General features: G+C 30.6%; 4 protein-coding genes across 9 annotated transcripts in view; 3 read left to right on the top strand and 1 right to left on the bottom strand.

Moving 5' to 3' along the window:
- Positions 1–289: 289 nt before the first annotated feature.
- Positions 290–10,455, top strand: LOC100864415 (death-associated protein kinase 1). Of its 6 annotated transcripts, none has more exons than XM_086915976.1 (21): positions 290–551; positions 660–786; positions 1,199–1,277; positions 1,358–1,470; positions 1,536–1,696; positions 1,805–1,925; positions 2,054–2,354; positions 2,500–2,548; positions 3,005–3,121; positions 3,215–3,487; positions 3,574–3,756; positions 3,842–3,956; positions 4,084–4,275; positions 4,378–4,619; positions 5,747–5,836; positions 6,056–6,220; positions 6,307–6,525; positions 6,621–6,800; positions 6,906–7,199; positions 7,261–7,583; positions 7,664–10,455. In XM_086915976.1, the coding sequence occupies exons 3-21, from the start codon at positions 1,219–1,221 to the stop codon at positions 7,824–7,826; spliced, it is 3,360 nt and encodes a 1,119-aa protein (XP_086772102.1). In that variant the 5' UTR covers positions 290–551; positions 660–786; positions 1,199–1,218; the 3' UTR covers positions 7,827–10,455. The 6 variants fall into 6 exon arrangements, with proteins under 6 accessions (XP_086772102.1, XP_086772091.1, XP_003689717.1 ...); XM_086915965.1 differs by having other exon boundaries at positions 660–799; XM_003689669.4 differs by lacking the exon at positions 660–786.
- A 993-nt stretch (positions 10,456–11,448) lies between these two features.
- On the top strand, positions 11,449–13,378 carry LOC100864860 (tropomyosin). Its single transcript, XM_031914922.2, has 6 exons — positions 11,449–11,747; positions 11,824–11,957; positions 12,126–12,314; positions 12,395–12,470; positions 12,584–12,716; positions 12,810–13,378. Exons 1-6 carry the CDS (start codon positions 11,508–11,510, stop codon positions 12,890–12,892), a joined length of 855 nt encoding a protein of 284 aa, XP_031770782.2. The 5' UTR covers positions 11,449–11,507; the 3' UTR covers positions 12,893–13,378.
- Dscam2 (Down syndrome cell adhesion molecule 2) overlaps positions 12,859–20,979 on the bottom strand; it is a 183,340-nt gene continuing 175,219 nt past the window's right edge. Inside the window, exon 30 of the mRNA XM_012495693.2 lies at positions 12,859–20,854. Within this exon, the coding sequence (XP_012351147.1) occupies positions 20,611–20,854 (244 nt within the window). The 3' untranslated portion in view covers positions 12,859–20,610. The remainder of the gene's footprint in view (positions 20,855–20,979) is intronic.
- On the top strand, positions 13,978–16,363 carry LOC100864975 (uncharacterized). Its single transcript, XM_003689673.4, has 7 exons — positions 13,978–14,059; positions 14,584–14,853; positions 15,205–15,338; positions 15,422–15,610; positions 15,688–15,763; positions 15,827–15,959; positions 16,049–16,363. Exons 2-7 carry the CDS (start codon positions 14,614–14,616, stop codon positions 16,129–16,131), a joined length of 855 nt encoding a protein of 284 aa, XP_003689721.1. The 5' UTR covers positions 13,978–14,059; positions 14,584–14,613; the 3' UTR covers positions 16,132–16,363.

The following is a 20,979-nucleotide window of genomic DNA, read 5'->3' as shown; positions in this document are numbered from 1 at the left end:
ATTAAGAATTTTTGCAAAAAATTTTTATGATTTAATTTATTTATTAAATTAAATAAATGATTCAATATTTATATTTGGTTTCAAATTAATTTTTTTCACAAATTGTGAAACTTTAATTAAATAATTTCTAATAACATTCTATTTTATTTATTATCTTACTTTTTAAAGCAACATTTCAGTTATTAATTCAATTATTAATACAACATTAATTTATGATTTTTAAGTGATAAATGATTAATGATAATGATCGAGTGATTTAAAAACGAATCTAACGGTGTTATTGATTTAAAAAATGGATTATGTAAAATAATTTAGAAATTAGGAGAGGTTTTATGAGATTGCGATGCATTTTGAAGAAGGTGGCGTTTCACGCGACACAGGTATATCGATTGTGTGTGTAGGGTGGCCGGCATGAGTGAAGGCCGACGAATGGGACACAATTTTCGTAACGGCTCTTTGCGAAACTTAAAACTGTTCGAATAGACTGAACGATGAGCATGAGTGTGAGATGATGCCAGGCACGTCTCGCCAATTGGGAACTTCGAACGGTGGTAAAAACCGACTTCCTTTCAATTGTTTTTAATCTTTCTACATAATATAGTGTCGATGTTTCTGTCAAGGCTGGCAGATGTTTAATATTTCTTTACAATTCAATACAGTCAAGAGATGCAAAGCGTATCAACAACGTTTTTAATACACAATCATTCTGATCTTAATGAAAATATATCCACGTGGCTACGTGTGTACGGAAGTGATTTTCATATCTGTTTACTACAGGATTGACAGGTGTCTATGTTCTGTTAGTTTTGAACAACGACTATTAATAAATAATTATCATTGTGTAGTATCATGTATTGATTTTAAAAGATTAAAGAACATTATTTTTATTGTGTTTTTTCTATTTGTATTAAGAAATGTTTGCAAATAATGTTTCTTAAAATAATTTGTTCATATAAAAATAAAGTGTTTATTTTGTTATATATTAAACATTCATATTTCTGTTATATTTAAATATAGATATTTAAAAGAATATTATATTCATATAAATTTATTTTCTATTTTAATTAATAATTTTACTTTAATATTCAAATTTCTTATTTTAAGTTTTTTATTTATTAAAAAAATGAATAAAATTTCTCATATTGATAAAATGACATAAGTAAAATCTTTTTTTCATATAACAATTTATATTAAATAGGCCCTGAGTGGGACACTTTAATGGAGGTTCATCATGAACCAATTGAAAAAAACTATAAATTGTTGGAAGAAATTGGCAAGTAAGTCAATATATAATATTTGGTTTACATTCATAATAAATATTTTAATTTGAAAACACCTATATAATTATAATTTACAGAGGACAATTTGCAATAGTACGAAAATGTATGGAAATAAAGACTGGAGAGTTTTATGCTGCCAAAATTATGAGAAAAAGACGAGTTGCCAGAGGTGTGGCAGCTGCAGATATTGGTATGAATATTCATATACATTTATAATGTATTTTTAAAAAAATAATTGTTCAATTTTTGTTGTAGCTCGAGAAGCAGGTTTATTAGCACGACTAAGACATCCAAATATTGTTTCATTGCACAAAGTTGTTGATACAGGCACAACAGTTGTTTTACTATTAGAATTAATTTCAGGAGGAGAACTTTTTCATTGGGTACCATCTGGTGAATTAGAAGCTGCACATGTGGTTTGTAATTGTTACTAGATAATTATTAATTAATAATAATTAATAATATTTAATTAAATAATTAATAATTAATATAAAATAAATACTAACAAATTAAAGTTTTTGTAGGTTCGTCAAGTTTTAATGGCACTTAGTCATTTACATTCTCATCAAGTTGCTCATTTAGATATTAAACCTGAAAATATCCTTTTATCAAGTCCACCACCAATGCCAAATATAAAATTAATAGGTAAATTAATGAATAATAGTAATTCCTTTATTAATATAATATACAAATGCATGTATATACTATATTATATATTGTATTAGATACAAATATGTGTAATAAATATTTACATATTTTAATTTTTAATACAGATCTAGGGCTTTCACATCGATTAGTACCTGGATCTGAACATAGAGCATTATTTGGTACACCTGAGTTTGTTGCTCCTGAAATTGTAAATTATGAACCACTTAGTTTGGGAACTGATCTTTGGGCAGTAGGTGTTCTGACATATATTCTTTTAAGTGGTGCATCACCATTTCTAGGTGAAGATAAACAAGAAACTTATGCGAATGTTGCTGCTTGTCAATATCAGTTTGATAATGAATATTTCAGTACAGTATCTGAAATTGCCAAAGATTTCATACGATCCTTGTTGATCAAGGATCCAAAGTAAGTATTAAAAAATTTGAAAACAATATTAAAAATTTTAGTTGCGAGATATATATATATTGTATAATGAAATTGATTTAAGATAAAATAATAATAAAAAATAAGATGTTAAAGATAAAATAATAATAAAAAATTTGATTTTCAGAGAAAGAGGAACTGCAGAATCGTGCCTTAAACATCCTTGGATCCTCACGGTCTGTTCCTGAATGCAATATTATAATTTCCTTTGTAATTGCCAGAGCTGACTATAATTTTCAATCACTCACATTATTTTTTTGATTTTTTATGAAATAACATTTATTTATGTACATCGTGTGACTAATGTCAGTATCATCTGTACAGTTACATACCAATTATACATCATACATACACATTATTTTTCACAGAATATACATTATTAAGTTAAATATAATACATTTTTTTATTCAATATATGTGTATACCTTATATATTTTAAAAAATACAATATCTATAATTTTTTACATAATTCTATAGTATAGAAATGTTATCCATAGTAATTCATTTTTTACAAAAAATTTTTATTATCATTTTTATATATTGTGATTTTGTAATTGTATATTATAATATAATTGATCATGAAACATAACATGTATATAAAATAACAATACTGAATAATTTGTTTTTCTGTAGGAGTCAGAAGCCTCTCAAGGTCTTGGTGGAGCAATGATTAGTGCTGTTAAACGAGGCTGTGTTGAGGCTGTGTCTCAATTATTATTGCAAGGAGCACCATTAAATGTGAAAGATTCTGTAAGATTTTTTTCAGATATATTTTTGAACTATATAAACTATATAAATATATATATGTAAATAAAATATAAATAATTTTGTTTCTTCACATAGAAGGAAGATACGCTTTTACATATAGCTTGTGAAGCAGGAGATGAAGGAATGGTAACTTTTTTAATAGAAAATGGCATAGACTTGGATACACCAAATAAAAAGGGCTTAACACCATTACATGTGGCTGCTAGATATGGTTTCATTAATCTTGTTAGACATTTGTGCCTTGCTGGTTGTGACGTTGACAAAACAAATCGTGGAATTAGAGCAGATGTGACAGCAATCAAATATGGACATCCTGATATTGCATCATTATTGGATAAACTTCGAAATGTATGTTATTAAATTATCTTTTAGTATTTGACAATTAAAATTAATATTATATGAAATATATATATGACATTAATATTATATTGTAGCCCATTCAACGTGAAAATTATATTAAACAGCTACAGCCAACACATAGACCAATAGATCGTTTACATATAAGACTTTTAGGACATTGTGCATCAGGAAAATCATCTTTAATAAATTCTTTAAAATCGGGTATTTTTAGTTTCGGATTTTTTAGAAGATCAAGAAGTCAGAATTATACTGCAAAGGTATTTTTTTAATAATTTAAAACAAAAGCATATATAATTATTTGATATATTAATGATCTAAATCACTTTTATTGAAATTTTATAGAGAGAACCAAGTATTGAATTAGATGTAACTAGTAAACATGGTTCACTTAGTTTCGAATATAGTGACAGTGAATATGAAGGTACACAAGGAGTAGAATGGAGTCGTGGTAATGTAGGTGAGAAATATGAATTTTCATGTTCATTTTTTTCTATAAATAAATATATATATGTATATATTTATCAATTTAATTAACTTAATAAGACATATTATCAATTTAATTAATTAATGTTTATAAATTTAAGGTGGAGAATGTATCTTTTGGGAATTGTGCGGTCGCGAAGAATTTTTAGCATCTTATCATTATGTACTTACTTTTCAACAACCTGCTGTACATCTTATTACAGTTAGTCTGAGAGAACCACTTACTGTACAACTTCAGCAAGTAAAATTTTGGCTACGATTTATTTCAGATCGTATTGCATCAACTAATTTTGGTAAGTTAAATGATTTATTACAAGAAATATATATAAACATAATTATTTATTATATAGATTTTTCAAATAAAAAATATTGATATTTAATTTTTTATATAATAGGTTTTGGTGGTAAATATAATGATTTAAAAGTTATTTTGGTTGGTACTTATGCTCCAGAACCTCTTGCCCCAAATTCAAATAGTGGTAGTCTACTTGCCCCACTATTACCTTTTTTAAAAGAGTTCACTCCAATTTTGGGAGATGAACCACAAATGGTCGCAGTGGATGCAACTAATCCTTCTAGTCCTGGTCTGAAACTTCTAAGATCTTACTTGAATAATGCAAGGATGGAATTTTTAGAGGTGAAGTGATTATACATATTTATAACATTTGTCATTTTTTATATATATTATAAAATAATTTTTTTATATTATTTAATTATTACAAATTAAAAACTATTATTACGAGTCTCTCAATTTAACCGAGATTCTTTAATAACTCGTAATTAATTCTTGATCAAATTTGATAAAATATAATAGATTTAAATTTTGAATTTTGGATTAAATTTTTAAAATGCACCAAATTAACTAAACTATTGCATGTAATCATTCGAAATATGAAGTTAGGAAAATTAAAATCATTGTATCAAAATCATTTTATTTATATTATGAATATAGAATGTAAATCATATTTAAATATATTATTGCATTATCATATTGTTGATAACTTTTCTAAGATAGAAGATATATTATTAATAGTAATAAGCACTCTTGAATATTTATGGTTTACATTCAAAAATCATTGTTCAACATGAAAACTCTAAAATTTGCAATCATTTCATGCTTGGTTGCACGAGCGACTCGTTCAATAAAATAAAAAAATCAAATGATATATTAAGAAAATTTATGCCTAATATATAATATATAAAAGGTTTAGGTTCAGCTTAATATATTTATGTACATAATTATACTTCCACATTTTTTTACAGGGATATCGCCAATGTTTGTACAGCATGCAATAAATGTGTGCATTAACATTTTTCAAAACTAATCAGAATCGAGTCATTTCATTTGCATAGTGCTAATTACGTTTAAATGATTCACATTTCTTTGATTTCAAATCCTGCAATGTTGATACTATGTTGAACAAATCATTCATTCTTAAATATAATGCAATATTTTTGGTTGAAGTTATGATTCTGTAACCCATGATCATTTCATGATGCATGGTTGATTTAATATATATGTACAAGTAATTAAGCTCACCAAATATAATAATTTATATTATTCATACTTTTCGATTAAAATAATTATTTGCGACATTTAATCAAGCACATTCCTTAAAAAATAGATATTATAAGTAAATTTTGTCAAATCTGCTATCACTTTATCATGTGATCTATTTACTAACGACATATATTTTAGTTGCTGATTATTTGGTCATTAACGTTTATTAACATCAGCCTTACTGCATGCAATGCATGATGTAGGAAGGACCGGAAGTTGCAGAAAGTATTCTCCGACGTGACACGCCGCGGGCTGCGGCCTCGTACGTGCCCTTGACGAATCTTGATAAACAGGTCGAACTATTTCTCAATTCCTTTGATAAAAGTGAAATGCGTATAATGAAGCTGTAATTTATTTAATAATTGCTCTAATGCTTTATCCCATTAATACATACGTGCACTACTGTCCAATGCAATTAAGAAATTACTCTTGTATATATTTTCTGCATCAGTGTATTATCTAATATTTTTTTCCCTATACTTTATTATTGAAGATAGCTAATTTTATTATAGAGTGCACTAGTATGGACTGGTCTTGCAGAATCTTGGAGATCGTATGTGCAATCTTTAGAAGTACCTCCAGTTATGCTCACACAGGAGGAATTTTTGAAGGAAGTAAGAAAAATTAATCCATTAGTTTCTTTAGAGCATTGTAGACATCTTGGATTACAGTTACAGGTTTGTATTTTTACCATTAAAATTTTTGTAATTTACAATTTTAATTATATTAACTATATGTTATGTTTTATATGTATAATTTTTAGAATTTAGGGGAATGTATGCTTCTTCCTGGGAATTTAATAGTTTTAAGTCCAGAATGGTTCTGGCAAGATGTAATAAATTGGCAATTAAGTTTAGAACAACGAGGACGTCTTGGTGGTCGTACTACAGGTGTTTATGCTTTAGAAGATTTTCAGGCTCGTTGTCCTTGTCCTGCAGGACAAGCTTTACAAGCTTTACAAGCTGTAAATTTATGTGTACCAGTATGTATTAAAGTATTTTGAATTTTATATTAAAAAAATTATAAAATCATAAAAATTATATTAAAATTCTGATAAAATATGTAATTTTATTTCAGTGTGAAGTAGATGATGATGAAGTAGAATATGAAATACCATGTTTGAATCTTGTTGAGCGTTTACCAGGATTATGGGAACCATGGAAACCATGTTCTAATGTTTTGCCTCATACTGGTCTTCGTCTTTGTCCATCTGAAGCACCATTATATCATTTGATTGCAGTATTTCCACATTTACAAGTATGTAATAATGACAAATATCTATGCAATTAATTAATTTTTTTTTATTGATAATAAAAATAATATTTAAAATCAAATTTTTGATAATGATATAATATTATATAGGCACAATTAAGAAAAATTACTCAAACATGGGATCCATCAAATTCAGATTTATATCAATGGTGGAGAGGATCAAAATTATGTATCGGTCCTTGCGAAAGTATTATTACTTTTGAAGAAGAAGAGCAGAGTTGTATGGAGATAAGAGTACGTGGACCGCGAGGTACCAGTGCCCAGTGCTTTGCTCTTTTCAGTATTATTCTCGATGCTATTGAAACGACAATTGAATTAGTTGCTCCTGGCATGTTACTTGAAAGATATTGGCTAAGTCCTAGTCAACTTCGTGAATATGATGAGGTTAGTTATTCATTAATAAATTAAAATAATGTAATATAAGAATTTCTATTAAATTTTGTAGATAATATATTCTTGGGAGCCAACATCAATTATATCGGCTTTAATTGATAAAGGTCTTGAAGAAGCAACTCTTAAAAATCCTTTAAATAGTCGAGAAGAAAGTATATGGGAAATAGTAGGTTGTGGATTACCTTTAATAGAAAATTGTCTTCCTGGACCAAAACAACCAATAAAACAAATTAAAGCTGCTGTGCAAAGAAGATTAGCTCAGATGCTCGATCCTCCTGATCGTCATGGAAGAGATTGGTGTTTACTTGCTGTAAGATTAGGTTTGGGAGATCGAGTGGCTCAGCTAGATAGTACAGTAGACAGTCCAACATTGAGGTAAATTTTTTTTTTAATTATAACAATAAATTTTATATTTTATAAAATATTCATATTTTATCAAATTTTTTACTTAATAGATTAATTAACACGGCTGGTGCTGATTGCACTGTAGGGTCTTTAATAAAACAATTACGAGCTCTTGATCGAGAAGATGCTGTACATTTATTACTCTCTTATACACCAACATATGTATTATCAACAACTACTGATTCTGAGACAGGATCTAATCTTTCTAGATGACAATGTTGCATTTATCAATGGTGCATTAATACTTTCTGAGATACGGATTTCTGAAAGAAACTTTCATCCTTGTTATGGGTTTAATAGACTTACTACGTCACCGCTTCCGCCCAACATAAATTGTGCATTGCTCTTAAGTACATAATTATAATATATTGTTTGTGTACTTATTTAGAGGTATATTGAAATGCACATGCACTGATGTGTACTTTTATATCAAAATATTAGAGCACACTTTAAGCGGCACAAAAAAAGTTCTTTTAATATATTCCTTTTAATATATACATATACACTTATATATAGTTAAAAAGTTGCATAATTTCTGTATTTTTCTTATGAACTTTTATAATTCTGGAAATATATCATAATTTAAGTATAATTGTTAGTATAAAAAAAATATTTATAATTCTGTTTTTGTTACATTTGAAAATATTTACTTAACAAAAATTTACATAAACAAAGTATTAATTTCTAACATTTAGAATTAATATTTAGAATTTTTTCTTAATTGTGAAATATTTGTAAGCATTTGTATTGTGATATTATATTATATGATTAACTACATTTTTAATCAAATTTCTTAAGTAAATTTGTATGTATTAGACAAAATAATTCTAAATAATGTGTATGCACGCATAAATCATAAAACACGTTTACACACTATATAATACAATATTATCGTATTTGATACTAATATTGTTTTGAAAGCTTTTCTTGATATGCATATATATTATATCTTGCCAAAACTCAGTGTTAATATACGCTGCTTTCTATGATATTTAGGAACTATTTATGCGAAAAAAGGAGTGAAACACTTCGCACAATTCTTTGCTTTTGGTATATTTACGAAAGTTCCATTCTTATATCGACATTTTTTACTAAATCAACATTCCTAAAATATTTATTATGTGCCATAAACAAAACTTGCTCATCTATACTTATCAAAATGTGAAAACGTTTCTTTAAAAATTGATCCTTCTTTCGCTGCGTGTGAAAGTAATTTTTTCGTAACGACATTTAAAATATGAAGGATCACTGTTCAAAACAATCTCAAATAGTGACAATGAATTTTGAATAATGATAATGGATAAGATTATTCATATTTTATAGGCACAACAATATTTCACAAGATATACTATTCATGTACAACGCGCGTGAATGTATGTTATTAAAAATAAGTCAAATTTGTTGTTCATGGAAAACAATTCTTTGAACATATCTATTATGCATTAACTTTATCCAGTGGTCACTGCTTATGTATAGTCTGTTAAGATGATTTGTAGAAGATGATTTGTATTCTTATCTTACATAAATAATGTTTGATACAAATCTTAAATGTATGGAAATAATTGAATATGACACGTGTAAAATGTAAAAATATCACAAAAGTAATGTCTCTAATTCATATCTTAAAAATTAATTCTCATTTGTAAACTGTATCTAAGATATTTTGGTTATCTCTGTGTTCTATTTTTACGCATTTATTATACGATGAAAATTTAATATAATATTGTACAATTATATATTCTCGAATCATCGAATTATTTTTTGAATTTCATGTTCTCAGGTTTACATTTTTATGCGCTGTGTTCATTTTATATTTACAAGTTTGAAATATAAAACTTTTTAATATTTTTAATGTAAAGAATTGTAAGGAATTGTTTTCTTATTATGTATATGCTGAATTACGAACAAACATTTGCTTTTAAAAATCTGTTATTGCTCAGTATTGTTAATTATACAGCATATATGTATATTTATTTAAGAAAAAACAATTTTACTGTTACAGAGTAAATGTAAAAAATATATTCAATTCATCTGATAGTATTTGTGTTTTATAGCTTTTGCTTGGTACAACATAGAAACCGTTAAATAATTACATTTAAGATTAAATATAACAATACGACATTATGCGCAACAAGGACATTTTGCAGAATAGAAAATTGAAAAATATGGTAAATATAATATCAATAAGTTGTTGTTATTTATATTTTGTAAAAATAGAAATATGATTTTGTTGTGATTAATAGTATTTAAAATTTTCTAGCTTTTATACTAACTTCGATGTTACACAAAATTTCTCTTTTTTAACTTGATCTGTAAATTTGCTTAAAATTTGCTAAAATATATTACATAGATTATAAAAAAAAAAATAATAACTTGATAAACTATATCATTAGAAAATTATATCTTTCAAATTATAATCAAAATTAATGCGGAAGTAATGTATTAGTGTTTTAAAAAAAAATCTTAAACTTTTAAAATAGTAAAAAAAAAAAAAAAAAAAAAATGTAATATAGAATAGTTCAATAAATTTCTACATTATGGATTAAATTCAAAGAAAAATATTTAATTATTGCAAAGTGTCGAAAAGTTGCGTTAAATTTTATTTATCGTATATTCACTTGATAGAATGTATTTATATTTATTATCCATACTTTTGTAAAAAAAAAAAAAAAAAAAAAATTCAGCCAAGAATAGAAGCGAATATGAATTCTGAATAGAAAAACTTATATGCTGCGCATTTATTTGTAACGTCAAAGAATGAGAAATACATTAGCTGAACGATATGTGTAATTATTCCTTTTATACCGGAAAGAAATGTCAATAAAACCATGTTGCTTCATAATCTTTATCATGAAACAATTATTGTCCATTTTTAATTATCGTGATAGAATTCCCGCGTTTCTAACGTACATTGGTAGTCGTTGTGCGCTATCGATATCGATTCGATACAGAGATCGAGAAGCTGGTAGAAGCGGGAAAATTTAAATACCAGAAAGGTAAAGTGGAGAACGCGGCGCGAAATTAGAAATTTTCCAAGATATCGGAAAATCGGAGAATGTTTATCTTACTATGGTATTTATGTAGACTAGGTTACGTAGCCGATAGGAAATAGGAACGGAATTCTTTCGAGCCGAGAATAGCATAAGAGAGGTGGAGATCGCGTTTCGTTGGTAGCCACTGGTAGCGAGTAGCAATCAGCCAGTGAAGAGCCGGGATAAAATCGGGACGATAGCCAACAAGGCAACAAGCAATTATAGAATTGGATTGGATCGAGAAGTTCGAGGAGGCCTGCGACGCCGGTTTCGTTTTATTTTAGCTTAGCTTTCGAAGGCATCCGGTTGTACATTCTCATCGCGGATCATCGCCACGATTACAACAGTGAGTGTTGTCCCCCTTTTAACTCTAACTTGTCTTTTCTTCCACGTTGTTTGTTATTAAATGTAACATATCGGTAAGTAGCAATGATTTGCGAGTCGAACGAACGTTCGGTCGCTCATTTTTAACATTCGTATATCGTCGAACAATAATGATTAAAGTAAAAAATCCGTTTGATATTCTGTTAAATTAAAACAAACTCAAAGTTGTTCCTCCATTATCTTTTACTCAAAAGAATTGAAGATTTCTATTTATTAATCATTATTTTAGACGTATATCTTGTGTATTGATTCAGTTGTAGTAGATATAGTGCGGTTATAATCAGACCAACATACATACAAGAAGTAACACCGCTTATATGTTATGAATCAAAGAATAATATATATTAAATTCGTTGCATCAGATCAGATCTAATAATTATTAAATCGTTGTTAATAAGTCTAATGAATTGATTAGGTACAAATCGTCGACGAAGGATATACGATAAAAAAAAGGGGTAGAAAAGCATAAATCGTCATCATGGAGGCGATTAAAAAGAAGATTGCGGCGTTGAAGCAAGAGATGGATGCCGCTAATGAAAAAGTAGAGGCAAATGAAGCGAAGGCGAGATCGGAGAACTTTCGAGCGGACAAGCTGAACGACGACGTAAGGGATCTGGCTAAAAAGCTCACTCAGCTCGAACGAGATTACGAAGTGGCCAAAGCGAATTTAGAGCAATCCACCGCTGATTTGGAACAATGCGAGAAATCTTGGTCCAAGGTGCGTAAATACGTGTTTCAAATAGATTTACGAAAGTTTTGAGATATTGTTTATATTTGATGAATGACGTTAACAGGCAGAGCAAGATCGAACCACGTTGACCAAGAGGGTGCAAGAGATTGAAGCAACGTTAACGAAGAAGGAGGAATTACGTCTCACTGCTCAAACGAAACTTGGACGTGCATCAGAACTTGCGGACGATGCGCGAAGGTTTTTATTAAGAATTTCATATGATAGATAAAATATTGGAATCTTTCTTTTTCTTTTTAACTTCGTCAGGTCAAAATATATTTCAGTATGTTTTAAAATTTTAAATTTTATTCGTAAAAATTGTAGAGATGATATATGTTTTCACTTTATCGATACGTTTTTCCTCAGAATGTGCAAAGTATTGGAAGACAGAAGTCGGCTGGACGAAGAGCGCATGGAGAAATTGATGCAAGAATTGAAAGATGCAAGATTAATTGCTGAAGATGCGGACGCGAAATCTGAGGAAATATCGAAGAAACTGGCACTCGTTGAAGAGGAATTGGAAGGAGCCGAGGAGAGAGTGAAAACCAGCGAGGCGTTTGTATAATTATATGACATATTTTTAACTTATAAAACTTCTATAAATCTTTCTTTTACACTCTTAAATGTGTTTACAGAAAAATCATAGAACGGGAAGATGAGCTTTTTATCGTGCAAAATATCGTAAAATCTTTAGAAGTATCCGAGGAAAAGGTAATTATTATAATTATCATTTATAAAATGATAAATTTGAAGTAATAAATAGTAAAATTCAATTAATCCTATATCAATTTTTATTCCTTTACCTTTGAATTTATTTGTTATAGGCTAATGCACGAGTGGAAGACTTCAAAATACAATTAAAACAGTTAAAAAAAAAATTGAGGGAGGCTGAGAAACGTGCCATTCATGCTGAAAGAACGGTGAAAAAGTTGTTGAAGGAAGTCGACATGAAGGAAGGTACGAATATATTGAAATAAGAATTCAATTCTGATTTTTCTTTCTTTTTTTTTTTTAAATAAGATTTTTTTCAATGACAATTCAATGTTTTAGATGAACTCAGAGAAGAAAAAGAAAAATACAAAGCGGTCTGTGACGACATGGATGCCACGTTCGCAGAAATGACAGGATATTAAAACTACAGAAACAGATGGAGTTTCTTTTATTTTGCTATTCTAAGCTTATTCGCTACATTTAATAATGGACATCAGTCGGCTGTGTTCAGCTACGCTGATTTAATTCGTTGAAGTATTCGTTGTATAGTGTACCGTGAAAAAGAAAACGTTTGAATGGGGCTTCAAATAATTATAACATAATACAATTATTATTATGCAATTAATAATATGGCGACTAGAAAGTGATTAGACAGCTAGTTTTTTTGTTAATCGCTTTGCTTCAAGCTTAACACTTTGCTAAAGCTTCAGAGCCAGAGATGATTGAGCTTAGTTGCTTCAGAAACAAATAGTCTCTTTTCGATAGAATTAACGGCATCACCTATTTTTCTTTCAGAGACATTGAGGAGGAATTGCTGTACATGAAAGCAAGCACAAATACCGTATCCCCTTTTTATCATTGTATGCCAAATCTGTATTTTCAATAAACGGTATTTAAAAAAAAAAAAAGTTGTTTATAGCGTGCTTAATCAAAATAACACCTATCGTATTGAAAATAATTTAAAAATAAATAATAAAGGTTTTAAAAAAATTTTTGTTCTTGACTTTTGATGAATAATTACATTAATCATTTTTTGAATTATATTAACTTTTATACATTTTCTATATATATATATATGTAACAAAAAATATAATAAATAAGCAAATTTATATATGATAAAAATAATTATAGTCTATTTATATTATAAATATCTATATTATTTGACAATTATTTTTATTTTTATTTTTTTTTTTTGTAATTTCCTTAAATGAATTCACAGAAACTAATTTTATTAGTTTCATTATTATTATTATTATTATTTTTAATGAGTAAGCTTTATTTATTATCTATGATCTATAATCATACGCGATAAGAGGTAATTTTTTTTTTAATATCGTTTTTTGTCTTTATTTCTCTTAATCTACAACTTTCTGTCAATCGAACTATCGGAAGAACATAAACGTCTAGAGAAGTCGAGGAATTCGTTTGCGTCTAACTAAAGAAATGGCCTATTAGGTTCTTTTGCATTTCTTTGAGTCTATAAAGCATTGTCGTCGTCGGTCACTGAGTGCAGTAACCCGCGAGCTTTGCTTTGAAAAACCTAAGAATTATTTTATCTCCACGAATTTTGTTTTTAAAATAATTAATACGTAAGATCGTATTTTTTTTTTTGCACGAATACGCAATGAAATAAAATATATTTATATGATAAAACGTTCTGTTCGAATTTGTTCTCTGCTTTAATAGTAAAAGTGTGAAAGTGCTTTGAAACGAATAATTACATTACAATGATGATGAATTGGTGTAAAAAACGAAAAAGTGTTTCTGATATTTGAGTTTTTGACGCGATAAAAATCGCTGACGTTCAATATTCAATTTTCCTTTTATAAAATATTGATTCATGCGTATTTCCATTTATATTAAATATTATTCTAACGTCATTTGATAAATGATCACAATTTCGATTCTTCCCTTTTTGAAATATTTATCATTTTTGAAAAACAAGATTCGCGAAATATCTTCCAAGATCTACATTTTTTGGAAACTCGTTATACATATATTCTATACGTTTTATGTAAAAAAGTCACCTCTTAATCACACAATTAAAAAAGTTCATTATAACATATTGTTTCATTTTCATTAAATTAAATTTTGTACGAATTTTTTTACGTAGCTTCGCGTCGAAAAATTGATCATCAAAGTCATGAACGCGATAAAGAAACGCTTGCAAATGCTGAAGATCGAGAAGGATCTGGCGATGGACAAGGCCGATCTATGCGATCAGCAAGCAAAGGAGGCGAATCGACGAGAAGAAAAGCTGAGGGATGAGGTTCGGGAACTTGGAAAGAAATTGGTGCAGATGGAACGCGACTTGGAATTGAGCAAAGCCCAATTGGAAAAGTCGAATAGAGACCTCGAGCAAAAAGAAAGGGTCTATATTGTGGTTGGTGATTTGTACAAATATATAATTCAATATTCATAACATTTTTATGATGAATAATTTTCCAACCTTTTTTCAATCGTGACTCGCTTTTTTTTTAATATTCAAATAACTCTCTTGTATCCTTCTTCGTCATATAAGATAAGGATAATATTTAAAAATGCTGCTGAATGATTAGCAACATTGCTTTAAATTAACTAACGAAACATTATCTGATTGCAATATATAATTTAAAAAATCAAAATGACAATAAAGATACGCTTGTAACACGTAAGGGGATCATGTAAGAGAATAACTAGTTTTGATTTATTTAAAAACATAATTTTATTTTAATGATCCTTGTCCCATTGATAGACGCAATCCGAGTTGGCAGTTTTGAACAGAAAGATGCAGCAATGCTTGCAGAATTTGGAGAAATCAGAAGAACGTCGTTTAACGGCGCAAGCTAAACTGGCGCAAGCGATGGAAACCGCAGAGGATGCGAAACGGTTTGTTCTATGCGAAAAGAGAAAAAAGGGAAGAGTGTGATATACGTTTGAGATTTTGCTCGTGGTAAATTATTTCCTTTTAGTATCTGCAAAGTTTTGGAGAATAGAAGCAAACAGGACGAGGAGAGAATGGATCAACTGATGACCCAGCTGAAAGAGGCGAGGCTAATTGCTGAAGACGCTGATACAAAGTCGGACGAGATCTCGAGGAAATTGGCTTTTGTGGAGGATGAATTGGAAGCGGCCGAAGAGAGAGTAAAATCGAGCGAGGCGTATGTGGGAATGAAATCGAAAATTATTTTTGACAAGTTTCACTCTCTTCAGTTACGCTATTAATTTCGATTCACAGAAAAATAATGGAACGAGAGGACGAGTTATTCATTGTTGGTAACATATTGAAATCTTTGGAAGTATCCGAGGAAAAGGTAAAATGAAATCTTATTTATCGTTCGTCGATATATAGTTTTGTTAACATGATATTTTCGTAGGCTAATCAAAGGGTAGAGGAATTTAAAACACAGTTGAAGGACTTGAAAGTGAAACTGAAAACTGCTGAAAAAAGAGCCATCATTGCGGAAAAAATGGTGAAAATGTTCTCGAAAGAATTGGATGCGAGAGAAGGTATATTTTCGTTTTTTTTTTTTTTTCATATTTCCCGATCAAACCTTTTCTTTTCTGCGTATTTACAATCGTGCTTTCGCATCTTTCAGACTTTCTATTTAGAGAGAAAGAGAAATACAAATATATCTGCGACGATATGGACTCCACGTTCGCTGAACTCACCGGATATTAATCGAACTTTTAATCAATATCAAACCTTTCTGCTTTCTTTTTCTACGTCAGTGTTTCTATTAAAAATTATACCCAGATATTTCATTTTTTCTTAATTTAGACAAAATAATCGTCTAATCACCAATTAATATATTTAAACACACAACATCTATTCGCTTGTAACGAGTAAATATATCGATATCTATTTATCTATAAAAGATAGATATAATAATATATATTTATTTGAAAAGTAACTTATCTTCAGATCAATTGTGTTAAAATCATCAAAGGGTAAAGTAACAAAGAAACGACAAGAATAATTTTCGGTACGGTACTTTACAGGATATCAATTTATTTTATCGATACTACGATCGACACAATGCTTCGAAACGCCACACCACCGACTTGAATACAATTTCAACCAATGGCACGATGGCCACGTCGTTTCACAGCGATCGTTCCAAAACAGAGAGGAAACAATCGCGATTTTATCACGGCCTTCTTCCTTCCGCACGTGGCTATGCCACTCAAGAATAGAATCTCGATACGCAGACACACTCTTCACATTCGCGTCACTTTTCCTCTTTTTTTATTTACCATTTTCTTTCTTCAGTTCTTTATTATTATTATTACTTTTTTTTTTTTTTTACAACGACGCTAATAGTAGTTACAGTGATAATTGTTCGTTTGATTTGCTCGCTTCTCACGCTTTTGTGTCATTCGCTAAACGCGGTTCATCAAATCGGTGACGTAATTTTCACAAATCGAAAAATAAGGATACGCTTTCGTACGAAAAAGTTTCGATCATGGGTAGTTTAAATTAATTGATACGATAGAAAAAAGATAAAAATCAATCACACGAAAAATCAATTAATAATTAGCGATAGAAAGTCCATCATCGATGAAATTTTCGTATAATTCAATAACATTGTACAACTTATGCTTATCTAAAAATCCTTTCTCTTCTATATTTTATCTTTATATCTTATTTTTTTTTTTTTTTTTTTTTTTTTTTTAGTACTTATGTATACTTACAATTGTATACGACTAGTTTGGATTTTTCAAGAAGGACGTAAAATCTTACATCTGTTACAGCGATCGATTCGATGAACTTTTATCGCTTTATTATTTATTTCTTGAATTCTTGTATTGTAAGTTCGATAATAAGTCACAAGAACATCGATTCATTCAATAGACGTTCTAAGTAATCATCACACTGTTATTAAAACTAAACCATACGATAGCATCGTGAGGCTCGTTTGTATCTCAAACGATTAACGCGGTGGAAATGATTCGCAGGGTCGCGTGTTTCTATGGAATTTCCGGCGCTTTTTTTCTTTTGTTCAACATCGTACAAACGTCCCCTTTCGAGATTAATAAATATTTATCAAATATTTATTGCATCTTTCATCTAAACGTGTCATCCTTGTTTCAAAACTAGGCCAGTTTTTTTTTTTTTATATTCCTCTATGAATCTATAATTATTAACGTAATTTAACGATTTACAATGTACAATATTTATTCGACTGACAAAAAAAAAAAAAAAGAATGAAAATAAAAATCCACTTCTCGAAGGATTTATTAATTAATAATTTCGAAAATGTGCATCAAATGTTAGGAATTTTTTTTTTTGTTTGGAGCCAGAAATTCCTAGAAGAACAAAAAGAATCGAATATCAAAAGAAAAATGGGAAAATGTAGAGAGTCCTCGTTGAGCGGACTTGAGTCAGTCGGTCGGTGACATAAGAAAACATGTACAAAAACTTTATTATCGCAACGATGAACGATACCCGCTTCCCGATAAGGATCTAACAAATTAATCGAACTCTACGAGTTTGATTGACGTGCTTCTCAATATATACATTCATGTATGCTCGTAATCGTAATGCATGCGCTTACACGCGCTTTAAGTACATATATATATTTATATAAATTTATATATACGTATACCTATGCCCTCGTCTTCGCAGTGTCGCGCACGGAACTTAAGCATCAATGAAGTTCACGAACAAAATCGTGGATCGTTTAATTTTACAATCATAAAATTCGTCGAAAAAACATTTTCCAAAACCTTAAAAAACCTCGAAAACTTTGGTGATCGATTAAAAGAATTATCTTTAAAATTTTCTGGAATTAGGAATTTCGATTTTGGCAGTTTTCAAGTTAGAATGGCAGTGGTGTATGTATATGTGTATTAAAATTCGTCAAAGATAGGATAAGCGTGTGAAACACGCTCAGGTGTTTTTATTTTTACTTTCAGATCAGTCTAAGGAAACGTAACTAGCTACGAATTGTTGCGTGCGCAGATCGATATGCTTTCTTCTTTTTTCTCATTTTTTTTTTTTTTCTTCTTATTCGACGATAAAAACGAAGAATCTCTCAAATCATTCTTCAAATCGTGACAAGGATGATAAAAGTTCAGTCTGGAACCGTGCGAGAACAGGTTCGTTTAAAAACGTATTTATCCTATATTCGCGTTTCACGCGTTCGAATCAGAAAGAACAACGACCGCCCGGACATTTTGAATTACGATACTCGAGTCTCTCGACGAGTGCGCGACATTCGAAGAGGGATGTTTCTTTTTTTTCCTTTTTTTTTTTTTTTTTTTTTGGTGTAATCGACCGAACGGTAGGGCGTCGAAATGGACGCCATCGACGTTCTAGACTAGACTTTCGTCGGCACGGCGAAAAAATGTACAGAGCAGGAGAGAGGCGTGCTCGACTTGCCCGGAAATAATGCCTTACTTAGAAGTCTTAGGATTTAATAACGGACTTAAAGTAATCAACGGTGTTTAGACGTACGTATAAACTTTACAATGCAACAGAGCCCAACCTTGGACGTGCTCGCCACCGCTCGTTCGGGGAACGAGCACGTCTCATTGTCGTCTTTTTTTAAAAAAAAAAACCTACCACGGCAACAGCGCGTAAGTTTTTCTTTTTTCTTTCGCCATCCTCGGTTTCTCTCGGTTATTATAACTTGCATTCCCGATTCTAATACCGCGTACGCAACTGGACACGAGGCGAGCACGAATCGAGAGCGGAAAACGACGCCTGCCGTCGATTCGTATGCATATATCGTTGAAATTATAGCGGGCGAGCTCTGTGGAAGAGCGGTCGAACGAAGGAAATCAGTCTTACGGATTTGTCGAAGGAATCGCTTCTTTCGGCAACGAACGTTGCGAACGAGCTTCGAACTGTTTGTTATGATTCGTTGTTGTTCGAAGAGGGTGTTTGTTGATCGATTTAAAAAAGATTTAAAGAATTCTAATCATTGTTAATATTTAATTTAGATATATTTACCTGTTTTGAATTAAAATAAAAAAACTTTGTCGAATATTCTTCGAATACGTTTCGAAATATAAAAGGAAATGATAAAAGATATTCTATTCATTACACGACTTATATAAAATATTGGCCAAGAATAGATTTTTCAGATTTAGAGTGTTTCGTAATGATCGAATCGTGTTTGAAACATAGGAAAGAATGGCCGCAAAGAATAACGACGAGGATCTACATAGAATCGAGGATCGAACGGTGTAGGCCAGCGTGACCAAAATAAATGCTCTGAGAAGTGGCACGTTGCTTAAATCGCGGCAATTAGTTACGCAATCGTTAATTTCACCGTCGTCGGGTAAACGTTTTCTCAACCCTCGCCGTCTTATCGATTATAATTACGTATCACGATTTATCCACTTATAACATCGTATAATCGTAAAAATAATGTAAATGAATTCGAAATGTTCAAAGCTCGATCGCCCATTCGTTCGAAGAAAGATTAGAAACGTTAAGATCCTCGCGAATCTTGCAATGCGACGCCATTTTCCACGATTCTGCTCCAAGGACTTTCCCGTGCTCCGCTCGTACGATTAAGTCTTTGGTCTCGAATGGGTCGCCCGCCGGCAAACGAGTCGCAGCGAGTCTGAGCAAATTGTCGTTTGGCACGCACTCTTACACACCCGATTAACTCATTCGACTCTCTTTACTCATTCACTCGTTACGCATGCACACGCACTCACGGATATATATATATATATATATGCAATATATATCGTTGCGTCGTAGATAAAGAAGAGAATGGTAAAATGGGTTACGCTCGACGAAGACGCTTGGACGATAAACAATAATAATTCATTCGAATTATAAATTAACGTGATCATCTCGTGACATTTAGAATTTCAAATTCTTTTTCTTTCACTTCTCTTCGTTATCTACAACCGATTCATCCGCCGATTCATCACCCGATCAATCGAATATAATTTAATTCTTCATCTATAATCGACAGAGAGAAAAAGGGGGACGCTTTCTTTCGTTCCTTTCCTTCCTTTTAAATTTTTAAATTTAACCACGTCGAAACATCCGACGAGACGCCAGCTAGGATTGGATTTCCCGTTTTTCCATGGGATGAAGAGAGGGAAGAACGAAGATATCTTGGCCTATGTCGTGTCCAATACGAGGGAAGGGGAGGAGGCACATGAAGAACGAGGAAAGTAGTTGGAGGGCAAATTAAACGGCGATGGAGTAGTCGGAGGAGGGATTGTTTTGGGTGCTCGGCCTCGACCAGAGGGAGCTTCTCAAACCGAGTTTCAGCTTCTTCAAGGAGTCGATATCGCACTCGGCCTCGCTCAGCTCCGGCCTGTCGCCATTCCCTGCCACTACGTTCCCCTGATTGCCTCCCACGAACGTGGTCTCCGCGACCGATATAGGCGGTAACAATGTGCGTAGAGAGCTCCTGCTGGGAACATGCCATCTTACGGGACAGCCAAATGAGATGAACTTACTACGGGTGAAAATATGAGATTCGCATGAGTTTGTTCTTTTTTTTTTTTTTTTTTTTTTTTGTTTTTTCTCCACTCTTTTTCGAATCCTGACCGT

The sequence above is a fragment of the Apis florea genome, unplaced genomic scaffold (genome assembly GCF_048593485.1).
Source record: "Apis florea isolate Af1SG1 unplaced genomic scaffold, ASM4859348v1 contig_2190_pilon, whole genome shotgun sequence".
NCBI classification, from domain to species: domain Eukaryota; kingdom Metazoa; phylum Arthropoda; class Insecta; order Hymenoptera; family Apidae; genus Apis; species Apis florea.
Note: the sequence above shows the minus strand (reverse complement) of the source record. Positions and strands in the feature narration are given on the sequence as shown.

Coding starts and splice junctions, on each gene's coding strand:
- LOC100864415 (XM_003689669.4), top strand. CDS start 509: ATGATGCCAGGCACGTCTCGCCAATTGGGAACTTCGAACGGTG. Junction 1,697..1,804: donor AATTAGAAGCTGCACATGTG/GTTTGTAATTGT, acceptor AAGTTTTTGTAG/GTTCGTCAAGTTTTAATGGC. Junction 4,620..5,746: donor CAAGGATGGAATTTTTAGAG/GTGAAGTGATTA, acceptor TGCATGATGTAG/GAAGGACCGGAAGTTGCAGA.
- LOC100864860 (XM_031914922.2), top strand. CDS start 11,508: ATGGAGGCGATTAAAAAGAAGATTGCGGCGTTGAAGCAAGAGATGGAT. Junction 11,748..11,823: donor GCGAGAAATCTTGGTCCAAG/GTGCGTAAATAC, acceptor TGACGTTAACAG/GCAGAGCAAGATCGAACCAC. Junction 12,471..12,583: donor TAGAAGTATCCGAGGAAAAG/GTAATTATTATA, acceptor TATTTGTTATAG/GCTAATGCACGAGTGGAAGA.
- LOC100864975 (XM_003689673.4), top strand. CDS start 14,614: ATGAACGCGATAAAGAAACGCTTGCAAATGCTGAAGATCGAGAAGGAT. Junction 14,854..15,204: donor AAGAAAGGGTCTATATTGTG/GTTGGTGATTTG, acceptor TCCCATTGATAG/ACGCAATCCGAGTTGGCAGT. Junction 15,764..15,826: donor TGGAAGTATCCGAGGAAAAG/GTAAAATGAAAT, acceptor ATATTTTCGTAG/GCTAATCAAAGGGTAGAGGA.